At 41.8% G+C, this 19,595-nt stretch overlaps 1 protein-coding gene across 17 annotated transcripts; it reads right to left on the bottom strand.

Annotated features, from left to right (window-relative positions):
- Positions 1-818: 818 nt before the first annotated feature.
- On the bottom strand, positions 819-19,587 carry HNRNPA3 (heterogeneous nuclear ribonucleoprotein A3). Of its 17 annotated transcripts, XM_083412389.1 has the most exons (16): positions 19,079-19,587; positions 15,251-15,350; positions 11,161-11,283; positions 10,845-10,991; positions 10,478-10,688; positions 9,151-9,240; positions 8,977-9,069; positions 8,798-8,881; positions 7,235-7,372; positions 5,727-5,852; positions 5,568-5,642; positions 2,727-5,481; positions 2,578-2,642; positions 1,767-1,830; positions 1,233-1,304; positions 819-960 (listed from the first exon to the last, which is right to left on the bottom strand). In XM_083412389.1, the coding sequence occupies exons 2-11, from the start codon at positions 15,311-15,313 to the stop codon at positions 5,587-5,589; spliced, it is 1,131 nt and encodes a 376-aa protein (XP_083268515.1). In that variant the 5' UTR covers positions 15,314-15,350; positions 19,079-19,587; the 3' UTR covers positions 819-960; positions 1,233-1,304; positions 1,767-1,830; positions 2,578-2,642; positions 2,727-5,481; positions 5,568-5,586. The 17 variants fall into 17 exon arrangements, with proteins under 17 accessions (XP_083268515.1, XP_083268512.1, XP_083268513.1 ...); XM_083412386.1 differs by having other exon boundaries at positions 2,477-5,481; XM_083412387.1 differs by having other exon boundaries at positions 2,578-5,481.
- Positions 19,588-19,595: the final 8 nt, after the last annotated feature.

Raw genomic sequence — 19,595 nt, 5'->3', positions numbered from 1 at the left:
TCCAGCTATTACCTCTGGTTTGATACTGTATTAGAATAAAAAACACTAACTGTTTTGAAGTAGTTTTGAAGAAACCAAAGTAAGTACATATAGGATGACTGTATAGGCATCCAAACTTCAAATTACAGCTATAGCTACTCATGATTATTATTATTTAAATGCAAAGTGTATTTCAGTTTCATGGATTTCAAGCACCCTTTTAAACCTTTAAAAGTAGTGCTGTAATTTCTTTAGCTTTAGGGCCATTTTGTATTCAGGAACCTGTAACTAATTAGAAAACAGTATGTATGTAACATTAGTTATGAAGGCTGTTCATAGTATTGCCTACTCACCCTACACAAAGTCTTTCTCGGTTGCTACACACATTTTTGCAGGGGAAAGCATGAGTGACACAAATGCATGTCATTCATATTATTATAAACATGCAATATTGTATTCCAGAACATTTCCAACTACACAAAATACATGTAGATCTCTCTACAGCAACCCCCATCAGGACACTGCCTTGCTGAGCCCTGAATTAACTTTTTATTATGTGAAAAAAGATTTCATAAAATTTTGTCAGGGATTTCCCCCCCCCCTTTCTCTTTCAAAGGCTGAGATTTATTTAGAGTTAAATCAGGCTAGCCAAATCTGCTGTATCCAGGGATGTGTAGTCCATATAACTAAAGGAAGGTTACCAATATTCACTTGAGTAATTCAAAACTCTTCGATTTTAACATTGTGGAAGCTGAAAGGAAATATTCAATAAATGGACGGGCAGTGATGTAGAAATGAAGGTCTAATAGTCACATGCAATTGGAAAGATTGACCAACTCTCATAATTTATGACACTTTATTGTAAGTGTTTGAACAAGGTGAGTGGGAGATGACACACTTCAATCACTTTCACCTAACATAGGCTATCGGCATATTTCACATCATCTTTCAACTTGTGGAGATGGTTGTCTTTGTTCTACCCTGCAGAGTAGAAGAGAAAATGCAAGTTTAGCACATTAAGAATGTTAAGGCAAAGGAGTATCCCAGCTTCGCCAACTAGTTATTGAAGAACACTGCTCTGCTAGCACTTCCTCTCTCCCCAAATCTTCTAAACACCTCACCAAACATGCAGCTGAGACTGCTTTGGGACAGTACGTAAGCAAGTTCACCTAGGATTCAGGACTTCCTTTCCTAGGCACAGAGCTGGCACCCTCCTACTAGAGGAGGAAGGAAACAGAAGCACATACACTCACCCCAAATCTACGTTCTGTTGTGTGTTGGGCGGAAAGGTGCAAAATGAACACACAAGCAGCTTGGCTGAGTCCCTATTTTAGAAAAGAGAAAATGAGCAGAGCTGCTGTTTGCCACTCCGGTGCTGGGCAACGGCAGCAGCAAACTGCAATGTCTAGTGCAGCAGGAGAGGCAAATTAAGAGACATGGCCTTGTAGCACTGTGTGCTCTCCCATTAAACATTTGCACTACATTTGACACGTGTGTCTGAAGACGGGAGAAGTCAACAATTCTAAATGTTCCCTGCCAAAGTTCATGGTTGAATAGGAGTGAGAATGTGATGCTGACAAAAGCCTGGGTCCCCAACAGGGCAAGAAGATACGGAACCATGATCCTACATCCATTAGCATGCAGACCTAGCATAGATGGAGAATAAGGCAAAACAGAATTCTATGTATTTATCGAGATATGTCAAATTCAAGACTAATGGGACATTATGCAGGAAAAACCCAACCAAGATACAGTACTAAGAAGCCATTCTTAAAGATTTAGGTTACCTGAAAACCAATTATTTGGTAGGGACACCAGGTACTCAACTTCCAGAGGAAATTATTTTCTTGTCTGAAATTCAGTAATTAATAATATTACCAACAGAAAATCTGCAGTTCCAACAGGTGTGAAAAGGTGGACAGAATTCAGGTTGACTTTATGCATTGGATTTGCCCAAATCCAATTATAGGCAGTGATCATTTTAGGCACATCCAACTGACGCACAAGTCCTTTTGGACCTGGAAAAAGGAGGGCTGGGGCCGGCTTATACACACTCCACTGATGTGTGCTTTGACCCAGAATGCAACCCCTGCGGAAACGGGGAGTTACCTGTGTACTAATGAACATGAAATACAGTTTTTATTTTTAAAATCTACTTATCATTTAAGTGGGAAATTACTACCAAAAGATGTAATCTAGTAGAAACCATTTCACTATGTGCAAGGCTAAATCCCAGATAAAATCTTGCTTCAGCAAGCAGTTCATCAGACAAGCTACTACACTTCAGCCACTTTTAAGCAATCTGGATAACACTGACCTACCTTTTAGGATTCTTTTGTTACTAAAATAACATGAAACATTTTCTAAAGGTGTATCAGTGCTAAAAGTCACCATTTATAGCTTCCCTATACATCAGTCAGATGAGAATTTAAATTGTAATGCTGCACTGCTCACATTTCATAGTATGGAAGTACAATGATTAAGTACTGGCACTCACCTTGTTTTTGCATAATTCCTTCTTATCACAGAAGCTGGATTTTCAAAGCCAAGAATACAGTCATGGGCACATCAATGTTTTATATTGTACTAGAGTCTTACCAAGCCACAGGTTTTCCAGCAGGCAAGAAATCCACATCTGGTCAAGCAGAGGTTTCTTCAACAATCTGCAAGTCAAAGAGATTTTTCTTACCTTGTTCAGGAAAGAGTAGCTCTTTTAATTCGTTAAAAGTGTTAGAGACAAACCTTACCTATTCTCATTCCCCTTCCTTTCAGGTCTAAATGCTAGACCTATGACTGGGTGAACTCAAGTAGCTATGACTCAAGGAGGTTCCAACTGGTGAAGAACTCTTGCTAGACTTTCTTCGATATTTCAGCAGTGATAGGCAGTTTTAACTAGCTTTTGGAAAGCTGCTCACTATCAGCATAGTATTTTATGCTTTCACTTTTCTGGAAGTTGAAGCTGGTGCTGTCGCTGCCTTGTCATTCTTTAAATATGCTGACTGGTCCACATACACAATAGGCTGCAGGAAGTCCTGTCTGAGTCTCCTTTGATCCACACTTTGGCTAAGAGGTACATCCTAAAGTCTTTAGAGCTGGTTAATTGCTGTCCTCTGCTTACACTTCTCCACATCAGAGAACTAGGCCTAAGTCACTGGCACCAACAACTGGCAACTTACAGATTGCATGATTAGGAATAGCAGAACAGATTAACACACTATAAAATTGGTTCCCCCTCCCCCCACTGTGTGCCATCAAGGTCCCACCCTCTCCCGCAAGAACAGAAAAACTCATCCTCTAGGTTCTGCCCCTACAATCAACAGTAGGCCTGAAAGGGGTGGTTTACATCTACTCTACACTTCTAAGAAGAAATCTGCATATGCAGCTTAGTAATGGGAGGATTCCATTTCACAATACCAAAATGATGCCCTTCTACACGTTTTGCCTATTGGATTATAGAACACTTGTTTCCTGTTGGCCAACTACCCAATTCCCACCTTAATATATGCTATTATGATATTACAGTGGTACCTCGAGTTACAAACTTAATTCGTTCCGCGGTCTGTTCTTAACCTGAAAGTGTTCTTAACTAGAGGCGTGCTTTCGCTAATGGGGCCTCTTGCTGCCGCTGCGCAGCCGGCACACGATTTCCGTTCTCAACTCGAGGTAAATCTTCCAGGTAAGCAGAGTTTGTAACCTGAAGTGTTTGTAACTCGAGGTACCACTGTATAGCACTTCAGGGCTGTATCAGTGCTTGACCCTTGTTTAAGCACACTTGTACTTTTTGAGATTTAACCATAGAATTCTATACAACCACCACCACCACTGTATGCCTTGTACAAGCCCAACATACACATTTGGTTGAACCTACAACAATTTTAGAGCAAAGTTTTATAGTGTCTGATAATCCATTCCTATACTGGAATTGTTTACCTGATACTGTTCATTGGCCTAGAGAAGTAGTAACAGAAGAAAAAATCCAGCATCATACTGGCAAGTGTCTGAGTTTCTTCTACTCACTGTGCCCTACTCTTCTGGATGTGTACTGACAGAAAGCACTGCTCTGGCAATAGTTAAAAGAGAAGTCTGATCAGGTTGAGAAGGATAGCCTGGGAACATGGCTGTACACAAATTTGGATAAGTGAAGGAGTAGACCACACACCCCTGCTTATGAATTTTATCAAGTTTTGACCACACGATTCTGATGCATAAAAGTATGGATTTATAGCCCACAATACTCCTTTTAGTGACAAATACGTATCAAGTTCAGCCCAGATATTTCCTGCTGCTAGATTGTGAACCATTTGGTTTTCACACCACCTTCAAGGCCTACAATCAAGGCATTAGAAAGTGTGTGAAATGTGTTGGGTTTGTTCATAGGTCAGAATATTTATACTCAATTGCAAGGAACTTGAACGGATTGTGCCTGTGCTGTAAGTTTGTTTCAGATAAGAGAGCATGCAGAAATACACAAAGTAGGAAGTATTGACCATTACAGAAGAATCCATGTTTTGAGGGAAGAAATATATACAAATGAAGTTATACAATTAAGCTAAGTAACAGACCCAGGTCATTGGTTTCAAAGTTTTAATTCAAAAGAGTGTGTGCACACACACTTAAATCTGTTTGAGGTTGGGGGTGGGGTGTTAAGCCTCAACAGTAATAAACCTGTTCTGCCAATGCTTAATGTAGTTCCTGTATATACCAATGAAATGGGAGGCAAACTGAATAAAGCTTTAAAATATCTCTTTCAATGCTTATTTACTTATAAGTCTTAGGCTAAGAAACAAAGGCTACAAATTAAGATATGCACAAGCCAGAAGTATCTGGAATTTTCATTTGAAAGTAAAGCTTTTTATCATTCACAAGCACTAGTTTAAATGACTCACTCCTAGTTATACAGCTAAACAAGCTTTAATGCAAACATCTCTTCTCTCCCTTTGCATGTGCAACTCATTTCGTTCGGTTACATATGCAGAAAACTAAGGTTCTTAAACGATTCAGCATTTCTATAGTTTAAATTAATACAGATTATAATGCACTGATTTTTTTCCTAGCAAGAATATACCCTAAAACTACATTTCTTTATTTAAAGAAGTTTCAGTAAGAAAAAACTGAACTACACAAATATTGGAAAAAATTAAAAGTTCCTTAATTATTTTTAATTCCTGGTACCACTACCACCACTACCACAAATTTACAGGGCAATATACCTGATTTATGAAGAAAAGACAAAGCTACAAACAACAAATTAAAAAAAAAGTCAGGAATGTACATCTAAACACTACATTGCATTAAATCAATAGCTGCACTCTTTGCAAACTGTGGCTATGACAGTCCTTAAGAAGGGTTTCCTGTTTAAGCTGCAGTAACTTTTTCTGACTATGGTTCATCGCTCCTTCTGTGGCAGATTTTACAGTTCCTCTAATGCATTTGGGACGACTGTCTCAAAGTAACCTGCAGCTTTCCTGACAACTCCTCGCTCTCTCCTAAGAACTGTGTAGCCTGTTGAATATAGGATAAGAAAAGGATTACTCTCAGTGAAACGTTGTATAGTCTTCATATACAACAAGTATTTGTAGCATACCTACCCTTATTCTGTTACAATTTTTAGAATCTTCTTCCACCATAGCCACCACCACCTCCTCCTCCTGATCCATAGCCACCTAAAAATGGGAACATGGACTGTTGAAATAAATATTCTTTAGGAGCGTAAAAGACACATATGTACTTTAGTAAGTTGTACTTACCACCATAGGGACTGCCTGAGCTTCTGCCACTGAAACTGCTACCTCCTTTCATGGGTCCATAGCTTGAGGCCTGTTGTCCACTATAATTGCCAAAGTCATTATAGTTTCCACTTCCACCATAGTTGCCTGAGAATAATAACATGCAAGGTTTGTGTTTATCAGATCAAGAATTATTTGAGAAGTACATTTCAAGTGCACTACAATTCATTCACATTAACTCACCTACCCAGCACAAAATACACTTTAGTATACAACACGTGTTTCATAACTCCAGATTTACTGTATGCACATAATGGGATTTCAGCTAACTGGACATAATCATGGCTAGGCTGAGTAACTGCAATTGTTCCCAAGAACATTCAAAATACACACGCAAAAATTTATTTCCTGTTCAGTTCTTGCCAACCTCTGTTATATTGGAGAAATAAAAAATGCTCACTCCTTTGCTAAATCATTAAGGGTTCCTGTTCTTTTAATTAACCGCATTCATAACTCTAGATACTTAAAATTCTGCTGTGTTAACTTAACCAAGTTCAAAGTTTCTTGAGAGAAGTATGAACAAGATTATTATTCTTTTTCAAAAAATGATTATCGGACAGTAGTCCAGTCCCAGAAAATGAGACTAGTACAGTATTCCAATCCACACTGAAAGGCATTCACTAGCACAGATCCAAAGTTCCCCAGATCTGAGCACTGAACAGATGGATTGGACTCTTTCCTCTACACTCCAATGCCAGCACAAAATGCAGAGGCAGAAAGAAAACAACAACAGTAAATGATTCTCAAGGAGTTTCCGGTAATAGAGGGAAAGTTTGTAGATTACATTAACATAAAGATTCTTAAATAAATTCTGGGCAATGGAACTAGCTGGCTAGAAAGTTGTAGTTGTTCTCTTCTTAGGTTTTAAGGCTTAATGAATGTTTGTATGAAGCAATGGTGGGGAACTTCATACCTGGGCACAAAATACAGTCTTTCAGGCCTCTCTATCCAGCCCTTGGGACTCAGCCCAGGTCACACTGCTCACTAGCCCTCCTTTCTACCTTTCTAGAGGGTTCTGCCTGGCTGGAATGTGTCAATGAGCTCTTTGCCCCTGGCTGGGGGATAGAGAAGGGCATGTGCAGAAAACTACAGGGGTACTTTCCTTTGCACACTTTTGCCTTGGGCTCTGTCCACCACTGACATGTAGCCCCTGGAAGGTTGCTCAGGTGTGAAAGTAAGGCCTCTTTCTATAGATCCCCTGCTCTGGAGTCTTGTTACCAGTGCAACTCTATAGTTTAAAGAAGACATCCTATAAACCTGGCCTGGGGGGCGTGGAACCATGAAGCTTTCCCATATATCTTTCATACCACTGTGATTTCAAGGGTTTAGAACTTGGAAGTGTTTTTCATTTTTGGCTGAAGTTTACACTGCACAACATTTTAAAAACAGTGACAAGCTAAAGGCCTCAAGCTTGTCATCCAACATGAGCAGAACAGATGGATCAACACAATGTACTTCAGGATTCTTACCACCGAAGCTCCCCCCTTCATTGTAACCATCATAGCCTCCACCTCCTCCGCCATATCCACCACCTGGGGTTCCATAGGTCGGGCTGCCACCATAACCTCCTCTGCCGCCGTACCCAGGACTGCCTCCATAGTTCCCACCTTGGGAAAGATCAATAAAAGGGACAGGAATGTGAATATTTTGTTATGAAACGACATGATCTAAACACAAAAGTAACTGGGAACTGTAAAGCAGTATCCAAAAAATCACCAATACTGCATGGAGGCCAACTACTACGAAAGGCGTATTACGACTTGGTAATAGCTACCAATCAAGTCATCCCAATGGAGAAGTCCAAATAAAATCAATGACCTAGCCACGACTGTCTAAGGATTTGTAGCCACAATTTGCTGTTTACAATCAATGGAAACCATTTCATGTCCATAGATGAAGACTGGTTGCCACTGAGCATGATTTATCACTTGATTACTGGAAACTGCCAAGTGAGAGGACCAGAGGCTCTGTCATGGGTCATTCAAGCAGCTTGAAGATCACCCATATTTTGGTTATTTATCCAGCTCTGAGAAGGCTTTGTGCATACCCAACTATATTTTGGCAATTCCAAAGTCTCTTAATAGGTTACATACATTTCACAAATCTAAAAATAATGTTTAGATCCTGAGTTGCCTGTCCATTTACAGAAGAATATCTGATCCAGTGGAAGCTCTTACTAATAGAAAGAGCGAGCGGAAGGGGGAAGTGTTTGCCAATTTCACCAGTAGCCTTCTGTGCCACCTCTATGCAACTTTTATTGGAGATTCCCCAACTATCTGGAGCACTTTAGGGGACTTCCTTCCCTGCCCCCAGGGGTGGGGGCACTCCCATGAGCAGAATTTTGTTCACAGGAACTTAGGATTCATGACACTGGATTAGATCCAGACTGGGGCACAATCAACTGTCCTTCCAGATGGCAGGGCTTTGTGGAATGACAGGGAAAATGCATCTGCATCCCTGCCACTCTTTGTAGCCAAAGTGGAAAGTGGGGTGGGGAGACATTCCAGGCTGGAAAGGCAATTGGGCCTGACAGCATCACATGACAGCAGTTTGGGATCAGTGGATCCTGCCTTGTCTCAGTCCTATTGCCTTTATTGGAATGCTGCATTCCAAGACCTACCACTGGCTAATTAAATGATGTATCTGAAGAAGTGTACATGCACATGAAAGCTTATACTCAGAACAATCTTAGTTGGTCTCTAAGGTGCTACTGGACATTTTTTTTATTTATTTTGACTGTGTCAGACCAACATGGCTACCTACCTGAATCTAAATGATGGACAGCCTGCCATCAGCTGCCCTGGACAAGTTTGGTGATCACCCAGTCTGATATAAGGGTGGTTTTTTTTAGTCCCATGGGATACGTTAATCATGACTTAAGAGAACCCAATTTCTTGTAATACCTAGATTGTCCACAAGTTGTCAGCTTCCCTTTCACATTTCTCACATTAAGATACTTCAAGCAGATCTAAGGGACTGACGCCCCTCCCCCACAAGTATAATTGAACTGGTATTAGCAATGTTATTCTTACCATCACCAAAGCCATTGTATCCATCACCACTCCCGTAACTTCCTCTGCTGCCACCACCACCACCACTTCCGCCACCGTAACCACCTAAAATCAGAACAAAAAGTGTAAGATACAGTGATGCACTGTAATTCAGGGTAGTATTTTTGGAAGGGGGGGGAGAAGCAAGAACAGATGTTTACCTCTGCCACCAAAACTTCCTCCTCTGCCATAACTGCCACCACTGCCTCCAAAGTTCCCACGGCCCATGAAGTTGCCTGAACTGCTTCCACGACCTAAAGAATAAAGAGAGTGAATTATTAAAATGCTTGTAGGCAATTATCACCACAGGCTGTGCTATTATGTAACAAACTCACTTCTCTGTGCAGTTGCCGTCTGCATTTCTTGCTTGGAGAGAGCTTTCTTCACTTCACAGTTATGTCCATTTATAGTGTGGTATTTCTGAACTAAAAGAAGTTTTGAAATGATCCTTATTATAAAAATGCACACAATTGAATAAGCACTTATGCCATATTATTCAGAAGATATTTTCACAGGAGCAGCAGTATTATTTAGTTTCATTTCCTCCTTATAATAGGAAAGGAAACTCTAAAAATACCATAAAACAAAAGACACATAGCACAAAGAGCCAAAGAAAGGAAGTCAGGAAAACAGTGGGCAATGAAGTTTGTTTCCTAGATCTTTGTGGGCAGAATATATCATAAAATGGATGCTCAGCATCCCTCTCATCTCACCTCTTCATAAGGAAGGAACATCTCTGGAGCCTAGAAATTATTTGGGGGGAGTGGGAGAAGGAAAAATTCAAGGGGAAAAGAGCTCCTCAGAGAACAAATGACTCATGGAATCCAAGCAGTGCTTGAATGATAGGGAAACAGTAGGAAAGACCATAATGAAATAAAAAAGCTTCCCCTTTCCGATTTTAGCCGATCATGTCCTCCATAGACCTCCATTGTGTGGTACCTGATGGTCATTTGCGTTGGACTCTTCCCACTCAACCCAGGTGCGCTCATTTTCCTGCTGGATTTCCAAGAATGTGCTTGCTTTGGACCAAAGGTTCTTTAGGATCCTAGCATTGTCCAGGCTATATTTTAAAGCAGTTAGCAAGTCTGTTGTACCTGGCTCTTAAGTATACTCAATAAGTGTGAAGGATGCTTGAAACCTGGGGGTGTAGCATGAAATTCTTACTTGCAGGAGAGAGAGAGCATGTGACCAAACCAAGTGGGAGGGGGGAGGAATAGGGACAGGTAGACAGCCAGCTAGATCCTTACAAGGGTCCCAGCAAGGGAACTGGATTGATTGAGTAAAACAACAACAACAAACAACAGTACAGGCTGGAAACTGGACTGTCTTTCTCAGCTAGGCACGTAACTACAAAGACATGTTAGAAAGATTCAGGCAGGGGAGGGGGATTGAAGAGAGGTTAGGGGCAAATCATGCTGCTCATGGTTTAAAATTGTAGGAAAGCCATCACACAAAAAAGTTCAGGAGAGAAAAGCATCCACCCCCCCCAGCACTATATTGAGCTTTAAAAGGGTAATCTTTTAAAATATATTCAATTTAGTAAGAAAGCAAATAGGAAGTCTAGTTCTTACAGTACTTTTTTTGTTCACTAGGAGAAAGCTCCATCCATCAGTAGCTTGAAAGAAATATAAAAAAGCTGCACAAAAGGAAAGCATTACATACCAACAATTTTGTCGACTGTATCATGATCATCAAACGTTACAAAGGCAAACCCTCTTTTCTTTCCACTTTGTCTGTCTTCCATTACTTCTATGGTTTCAATTTTGCCGTATTTTTCAAAGTAATCTCTTAAATTATAGTCTTCTGTGTCTTCTTTAATTCCTCCCACAAATATTTTTTTCACTGTTAAATGAGCACCAGGTTTCACAGAATCCTACAAAGTAACAAGTTACATTTAGTATCTCAACCTTCCAAGATGGTGCCATGCCTAAATACTTACAATTGTCTTACAAAAAGATTTGCAAATGATTAAAAGTTCCTACAATTAAGGTTTGACAAATTCAGTATATATACTTAAATATTCACTTACTTCTCTAGAAACGGCTCTCTTTGGTTCCACCACACGCCCATCAACCTTATGTGGTCGGGCTGCCATAGCAGCATCTACTTCTTCCACACAAGAATAGGTCACAAAGCCAAAGCCTCGGGAACGTTTCGTCTGTGGGTCTCTCATCACCTTCAAGAAAGTTAAAGCATATAACAATAATTTAGGCACTGACTTTTGTGAATGCTGCAAACCTGTGCATACTTACCGAGGAGTAAGCCCCACTGGAAACAGTGAGACTTTCTTCCAAGTAAACACACATAACATTGTTAACAGTAAACTGATTGTTATGATCACTTACCACACAATCTGTAAGTGTGCCCCATTTTTCAAAATGTTCTCTTAAACTATCATCTGTAGTTTCAAAGCTCAGGCCACCAATAAACAGTTTTCTCAACTGTTCGGGTTCTTTAGGATCGTAGCCCTGAAAGAAGATAAGTTTCAATATGCTGTACGAGATTTGTGTTATTGCAGCAAAGTCCACCCACACAATTCACAGTAACTTACTGTCTTTATCACACTTCACTACAATTAGGTACTATTATACTGCTTTGCTGTATTTTTTAATGAAAAGTGAGGTCTGCAAATATTTAGATAAATAATAAACTCAATTGGCTCTCGGTACACTTACTTTACATAAACAAGTTTAAAGGGTGCAAAACAGATTGGGTGCAAATCCAGGATTTTGTTACATAGTGTATAAACAGTTCTTACAGCCTCATTCAGTGCATGTTTACTCAGTAAAGTAGCCATCCAATGCGTTCTAGGCAAGTTTATGGAAAAGGAATCCCATCATGTTCAACAGTGCTTACCCTCAAGTCTGTCTTAAGTACAACCCTCTACACATTTACATGAAATTAAGTCCCACTAGACTCAATGGGATTCTGGAGCATGCATGCAAAGGTCTGTGCTGTTAGTGTGCTAGAGGCAGCTAGGATAAAGACATAAACTTCAACTAAGAATCTAACTTTCATCAACTGATGTCTTTGGTCTGTGCATATAAAGAAATGTTGACTATTTCAAGTTAAGTTAAAAGGAGTAACAAACCAAAAACCTTTAATGCCATGTCGTGAACTTCAGGATAGACAACTCTAGCAAAAGTTGGCTAATCACTAAACACATCAACTAACGGTACTTATAATTTTCTACTTACCACGCCTAACATCTCAACCCCCAGATTTATTTATTTATTTATTTATTTATTGCAGGAAGAACAAAACTTTAGGCTACACAACACGAGAGAGCAGCATCCAGTCCTACTTAACTTTTTATAATCTGCACACAATGGAATAAGAATGTTGCTGCATTTTTTAAATAGCCAACTGCATTGCTTATGGCTCAGAAACACACCATTGCACTACAAAACAAAGGTGTCCTCTGTGCATGGCATAACTGAAAAAGTTTCAGGAGACACAGGATTTGTCCCCATATAGATGAGTCCTAATCATTCCAAAGAGTAGATGAAGTATTTCAATTCTAAGAAACGTAAGGAACAAGATGTTCTTACCCATTTTATGATATCACTTTCTCATTTACACTTCATGTACCAAGGCAGGGACCACCAATGTGGTACTCATGGAGCCTAGGGTGCCTTCCAGCATTTCCAATGGCACCCGCAAAAGGTCTTAAGAAACATCCTCTAAAAAATCCACAATGCCCGAGAGACTCTTTGTTCTTTCTGCTCAGTTCCTCTTTACACTGGCTCAGTCTCTCCTACATTGAACACCCCCCCCCACTGCCATTACACATTTCATTAGATGCCAGGGCTGGACACTCACCCCTCCCTTCCCTTTCAAACAGCAGAGACTGATGAGGAGCATGGCTGCCTCATTCTGTGGTCATCTTTTTCCTGCTCTTTTAGATGTGGCAACCATTTTGTGTGATGCTGCAAACTCCATTGTATCAGTTTTGCTATGTCACGCCCCCATGGGAACCGTTTTGTGACGAGCACCCAAGGAACTTCGCATTAAGGTTGCATAAATAATGTGTTGAGAGCTATTATTTATAAAATTATGTCCCTGCTGGGGGAAGGCTATAGCTCCAACAGTTCCATACCCTTCCCAGTTCCTCTACACACACACACACCCAAACCAGGGAGATGACTGACAGCTCTGCAACTGGTGTAATGAATTTTATGGGGCATGAAAATAAAACCTCAAGGAAGGATGAAGAAGCACAAGAATGCTGCTCTGCCCTCACGTCTCCCCTGCTCATACAATCCCAGCTGGGCACTGGTAATGGTGGTTCATTTGCCTATGGTTCCTCTTCTAAGCTGAAACCTCAGGTGCCTTAGTTTGCAGGTAGAAATTACATGTTTTATTACAGGTGATGCATATGAGAGACTAAATGAAAGCCTAATGTTAAATTCTTCAAACAGAAGAGCTATAATTCCAAGGAACAGAAAAATATAAATGTTTCCTTTTCTTTTTTATATACTACACCCTCACTTCACAATGTGTTTACTTTCTCCCTCAGAAGCAGGTTAGATGCTGCAGGAACTCCCCAATATCAACAGTATTTTTAACCATCACTCCTTGAAAGTAGTACATTTCTCTGAATTAAGCTACTGATTCTTCTGGGGAGACTCCAAACTAAGTAACAGATTTCCCTAAATTATATTTTATTTTGTCCCTACACAAGAGGCTTAACAGCCACATGTTTTCAGAGAAACAAAGACAATGTTCTGCAACAGCCTTCTTAACAGACACCCACAGCATTCCTAATTATTAGTGGAGAAATGTATGCCTAGCTAACACAGTTGAGCAGAAAAGCATAGCTCACATCACCAATTCTACAAGACTTTAATCTTTCCCATCATGGTTTTTATGGCAACTATTTTGGAATACTAGGGGGCTTCTAGGCAAAACCTGAATTATGGAAGCTGGTTGCCAAATGGACATGGTATAAATTGGTCCAAACCAGAAGACAGAAGGTCACAAATTTTGGTTGTCTTTGGTGGCCAAGCTGAAGCTTTGTGGTCATCCAGTCTCTCCTTTCCTGTGAAACATGCATGTTTACCAGGAAGCAAGTCCCAATGTTTTCAGTGGGGCTTAAATTGTGCAGGACTACAGCCTTAGTCTCTGATCTCCTGCTGGACCTCCAGATGCAAGATTTGACAAAATGGCCATCCTCAACCTCCTTACTTAGGTGGGGTCTTGAGGCTCTTTGAAGCTCTTGATTTCTACTACTGAAGTGTCCCATCCCAACATTTCTCTTCAGAGCTGCTTTGACAGCAAGCATCCAAGGTGTTCCTTACATCTAAGTCACCCACAACCAAACATTCATGCTTGGAGTTGGGAGAGCAAGGTTGGGATCTTCCTCCTTCTTATGTTCAGAACTCTTATGGGGATGATACCCACCCCAGATCCAAGCTAGAGAGCAAGGAACGGGCTCCACATCTCCCTTGCCAAAAGATGAGGGCAGCTAGAAAAAACCTAAACTTCTGGTAAGTTCCCATAAAGCAGGACCTTTGTCAGGATGGACTCATTGCAAAATGGCAGCTAGCTCTCCCTTGCTCCTCCTGCCTTCCACAAACAGGATGTCTTTAGATCTTATGCATTCCATTCATCTGTGTGCAGTCGGTGGATGGTGCTGCCTCACAGTAAGATCTTGTGGTTTCTTGGAACTCTACAATTATACAACACAAAACTAAAACCATAACCCCATACATTACAAGCCACCATTCAGAGTTTGTAAGAAGTCATGGGGGGGATTGGAGAAGGGAAATATATGGGTTCTCAAAAACAGCTTTATTGCTATCTCTAAAATATTGCCCACTACAACTGGTTCAGAAATTGATCATTCCCACTCCTGGCAGCATCTGGCCTTGTTCTCAGTCATATCGTAAACCTATGTTTGGTCTGACACACCTTAAGATTGCAGACATGACCTTATATGACGCAATGCTCCTCTGCTTTGAAGACTATTGAACACCTTACCCTCAACACATTAGTTTTCTATACTGAGTATCTTTTTATGAAGGCGTATCCAACAATGGATGCAGTCTGAAATTTCTAGATCCTAATCAACAGACAATACTCAGTCCTTGCTCATTTCTGTATATTGTATTTCTGGAGAACCATCAAAAGCTTAGTAAAATGCCTGTTCATAGAATCTGATCATTTTTATACCATTATAGACACAGCACTGCTGGTTTTCCAGTTCAAGACTTCATAGTAACATTCTCAATATGCATAAGTATTAAGTTAGAAGCCATTATAGAAATCACCAACTAGTGTGGTGAATGAAAAGCATAATACATGCGTAAGAGCCAAGCTGAAGAGAAGAATGCAATGTAGCGTCTGAGCAAACACAGTGTTACCAAAGCAGCAGAAAGCAAGAATTCTCTGTTTACCCATGTAACAGAACTAGGAAAAAATAAAGTATTCCACCTGTGAAGATCTTCTTCCCCTCCTCTTGTAATCTTCAGCCTCTCTCTCATCTTTACACGCCATTTTTGGAGAGCGTTCTGACTCAGTTGCTCCTTTTAACCTAGATAACAAGTAGCACGAGTAATTTACCCGTTCCTAAAAGTTTTTACTTTCTTACTCTCATACAAATAAATGGCTTATTTTAGTGAAGCAAGCATACGGGAGCCACTTTAAAGGGATGGTACTGTATGAGAGAATGAAACAATGTCTTTAATCTCAAGCAATTTATCCTGAAATATGGAACTCATCTGTTTGCACCCTGAATTGCAAAGCAGTAGCTAGCAAAAAAGGGGAACAAATGCCTGAATAGGTCAGCCAGGCATATAACCTGACAGTATCACTGGAAATATATTACTATTTTAAAAAGCGACAGTATCTTTCTTTATTGTGGAAGCCAATTCAATAGCAAGCCAATCAGACACTGTTCAGATGTGTGTAAACACGCTTTAGAGTACCCGAGATTAGTTTAAAGGCAGGTCTCTGTGCTTCAACCCCTATAGTCCACTGACTGAAGGAAGGCCTGATGGAGGAGCGGGAAGGAATCAGAGCCCAGTCTCCCTTTAACAGCCAGCCAGCGCCCTTTCTCTAACCCCTATGCCAGCGCCTCGGCTCTTCCGCCTCTCCCCCTCATTGTATTGTTTGAGTCCACCAAACCTGCCTCTCCATGCAAGGCTTACGTCACAGCTACTTTGCCTTCAAACCTGGCGCCTCTCGTTCCTGCGAGACATCCGGGTCCTTGAAGCAGAGGCGGCCTTTCTTACTAGGCCAGCGGCTTAAAGGGGTGGGAAGGACTGACGTCCTTGTTGCCCTGCTTACAGGGGGGTATCACTGAACCCGCAGTTCTGATCCTTGATATAGATTCAGATATCTATCTCACAGCGATGGCCATGTTGTTGCCTAGATGCGCCATTTCCTGCTTCCCACAGAGAAGCAATAATTTTAAAATCCCTCGGCAGGATAAAGGTGCCCATAACAATTCAACAGAGAAGCCCCCAGTTTCGGGCACTAGCATGTGCATTGCCTTACAAAGTGCCAGCAAACAGAGGCACTACTTATCTTTCTAGCCTCATATCTTATCTCCCGTGAAACACTACATTTAAATAAATAGCTCTGCCAATGCAATTCTCCCCATAATTTAGGTTGGAGAGGGGCTGGCTGGGAGAGTGATTTAGGACAACCCTCCAGTGTTTCCTCATAATTGCAGGCTGCATTGTTTTCAACAACCCTGCAGTGGGGTCTGGTGGTGTCGCAAAACAGGGTGGGTACGGGTGGTGCATACAGCCCAAGTTGGACAGAAGAAGTGGCTTACAACAACCCTGCAATGTAGTTCATTGCAATTACGCTACTATTGCAAGCTGAGGGGCTGTGCTATTAGGTCAAATCTAGCAATTATGCCCTAAAGATTCTTACTCCATTTATTTGTATGCAGAGCAGGTGTAGTTTTGGTCAAAAATATCAGCCCTCACCTGTTATGCTGAGCAGGGACATTTATCCTTCTAAATTTTGCTTTTTTGCAGGGGACAGCTGTTGCCAAACCAGAGTTACATTAAAATAATGGAAGAAAGAAATGGCCAATTAAAGCAAGAAATTCAAGAGGCCTTCTCTGAATCCTTTTATAACTCAAGACAGACAGTAGCTTCTACTGAAGAGGTTCAACACCTCGCACTTGGGGTCCCTTCCAACTCTACAATTCTATGACCCAGGTCCCTAACACTCAGCTTAGATAAGCAAAGCTATAGAGAGAATGCAAACCCTGAAACAGTGCAAAAAAGCAAGCCCCAATACACCCTGCATAGCTGGTTTCAGCAAGAAGGCCAAGGAGAACATTAGTATCATGAACAGCATATAGTTCTTGTTACAGGTACAATACAAAGCCCTTTTCCTGCTACAGGTAAACAGGATTAGGCAAGACTGCTAAGTCACATAAACAATACTTAGATGTTTCAGAAGGTTATTTCTAATTTTCATGTACAAAACAGCAAGTGTTATACCATCAAGAGCAGGTATCCCCAACCTGTGGCCCTCCAGATGTTTTGGAACACAACTCCCATGATCCCTAGCTAACAGGACCAGTGGTCAGGGATGATGGGAACTGTAGTCCAAAACATCTAGAGGGCCGAAGGTTGGGGGTGCCTGAGCAAGTGTTTCTGAAGCTTAACAGGATAACAGATAAAATCTGTATGTCAGCTAGAAATTAAAAAAAACAAAACCAGAATGCAATGTAGAGCACAACATTGTTACAGTTTTTTTGAAGCAACATGTGTTTGACATTTCAAGTCTACATGTGCACAGGTTTTAATCATGGATAGTTGTCTCCAGACTTGCAAAATATTATTTGGCATGTCATCATACAAAAATGCTTGTTATACTTTAGTTCAGCATTGGTTTAAGGAGGACTTTCATTGAAGCTACACAATCAGGTTCCGTTTTAATTAAATCTAATTTAAGATTTCAAGGTCTGGAAAGTTTTCTCACATCCAATCTTAAAAAGATATTTTATTCACATCCTTATGTTGATTTTTTTGGTTACAGAATGGATATAATAAAAATTAAATTGGGACCTTATGGAGCTTTCTCGCAAGTAATTCTATCAAAAAGCATAGGATAGAATGAATTTATAAAGGGGACTCATCTACAAAACTGTAATCACTCAATGGGGCGTTGAATCCATTACTTTCGTTCTGAATTCAGCTGCCAGGCTTTTGATCATACTGCCAGAGAAAGATAATTAGCTAGATAATGTTATTAAAGAGGCATTTGAAGGCCTGGTTGTTTGCCAGTGAACCAGAAAACTCCAGTCACTGGCTTTAGTGACAGCCACCAAAATACCCAGCAAGACAGACAGAATTAGGAACAGCTACAATTCAAAATCAACGTCAAACCACCAGTTATTCAGAACTATTGGGGTGGGGGAAGAGAACGTGTTTTCATCTCAAGCACCATTGGGCCACGTGGACAAGTGCAAGATATCCCATAATATTATTAGAACTGAAAGCACCCGAATAATTGATTTATGGGGGGCAGTTAGTCTTAGCTGTTCTGCTGCTGTGTAGGAGGAACTGGGTGCTTTTTTTTTGTTAACTATTTTATTTTCATTTTAAAAAACCCACACAGGTTATGCAGCTAAAAGATATAGCAAATTCTAATACATTTTTTTTTGGGGGGGGTTGTCCTCAGCCAGGTTCTCAGGATGTGTTTTGTCGTCGCGCTCACGTCTGTGGGATTTTACTCGAAATGTTATACCTTACTGCTTTTAAACTTTAAAAAGGCGAAAGCTGCACAAGTGGCTCGGGAAGTCGAATGAGAACCGGCGAGACCATCGAGTGATAGGCACTTGGATCAAGTCACGGGTTGTAATTTGCATATATATATATATATATATATTTTCAAGCCTACTATAGAGTTGAGGGAAGGATTTTGGTTCAACTTAGGAAAGGGCCTCCTGCGGCTGCTCTCGCTCAAACTCGAGCCTCTTTCTCCACAGGATTACAATGGCGCCCAACTGCCGCCGCCGCCCTCTCGCGCCATTTCGGATAATTAGCTGTTTGCAGCTGGATAAAGCAAGAACCGAGGTGGTTGGAAGGGGGGGGGAGGTGAATGGGGAGAAGGCCAGGAGCCGAGCCAGCCAATCGCTATCCCTCCCGCGAGCCCCTCATACGCCGCGCCACGCGCCCGCTCCCTCTGCAACCCCCACCCACCCACTCTCACGCCCGCTCCGCAACCGCCGTTGCAGGACCCTCTCCCTGCCTGCCTGCCTTCCCGCGCGGCGGCGGCGCCGACAAACGTTACCTCCATTTTGTGACTGGATTTAGCCTCCTTCAGCCTCAATATGGAGCCGAGAGGAAGAGGGTGGGCGGGGCGGGTCAGAGGAAAAGCGGGGCACGTGAGAGGAAGGCGGGCTCGCGGGGGCGGGAGGGAGAACAGCAAATAAACGGGCGTTTAGCGGGAGGGGGGAGGGGAGGCGGGCGCGCGTGCACGAGCGCGGAGCGTTTAATGAGGGCGCTCGAGACGCGGGGGGAGGGGGGTGTGAAAGCCGTGTTTCGTGCTCGTGCCTGACCACGAGTGAGGGCCGATTCCGGGTTGTGGGTGGGAGGGAAATGTCATCAGCCACCCCCCACCTTCCCTTTGCCTCAGCCCAGTCCTTCCCAACGGCGCCGCCGCGGCCAAGACAAAGAGCGCGCTGGCACGCGGGACGGGATCGCGCGCGCGGCGACTGCGGCGAGTGGAAAAGGGAGTGTGTGGCGGGTGGGGGGGGGGAGTGACCGCTGACGTGGCTGCGAGGGAAAGCGCGCGTAGGCGGGCCGGG

Source organism: Podarcis tiliguerta (genome assembly GCF_965153285.1).
Source record: "Podarcis tiliguerta genome assembly, chromosome: 1".
Classification (NCBI taxonomy): domain Eukaryota; kingdom Metazoa; phylum Chordata; class Lepidosauria; order Squamata; family Lacertidae; genus Podarcis; species Podarcis tiliguerta.
Note: the sequence above shows the minus strand (reverse complement) of the source record. Positions and strands in the feature narration are given on the sequence as shown.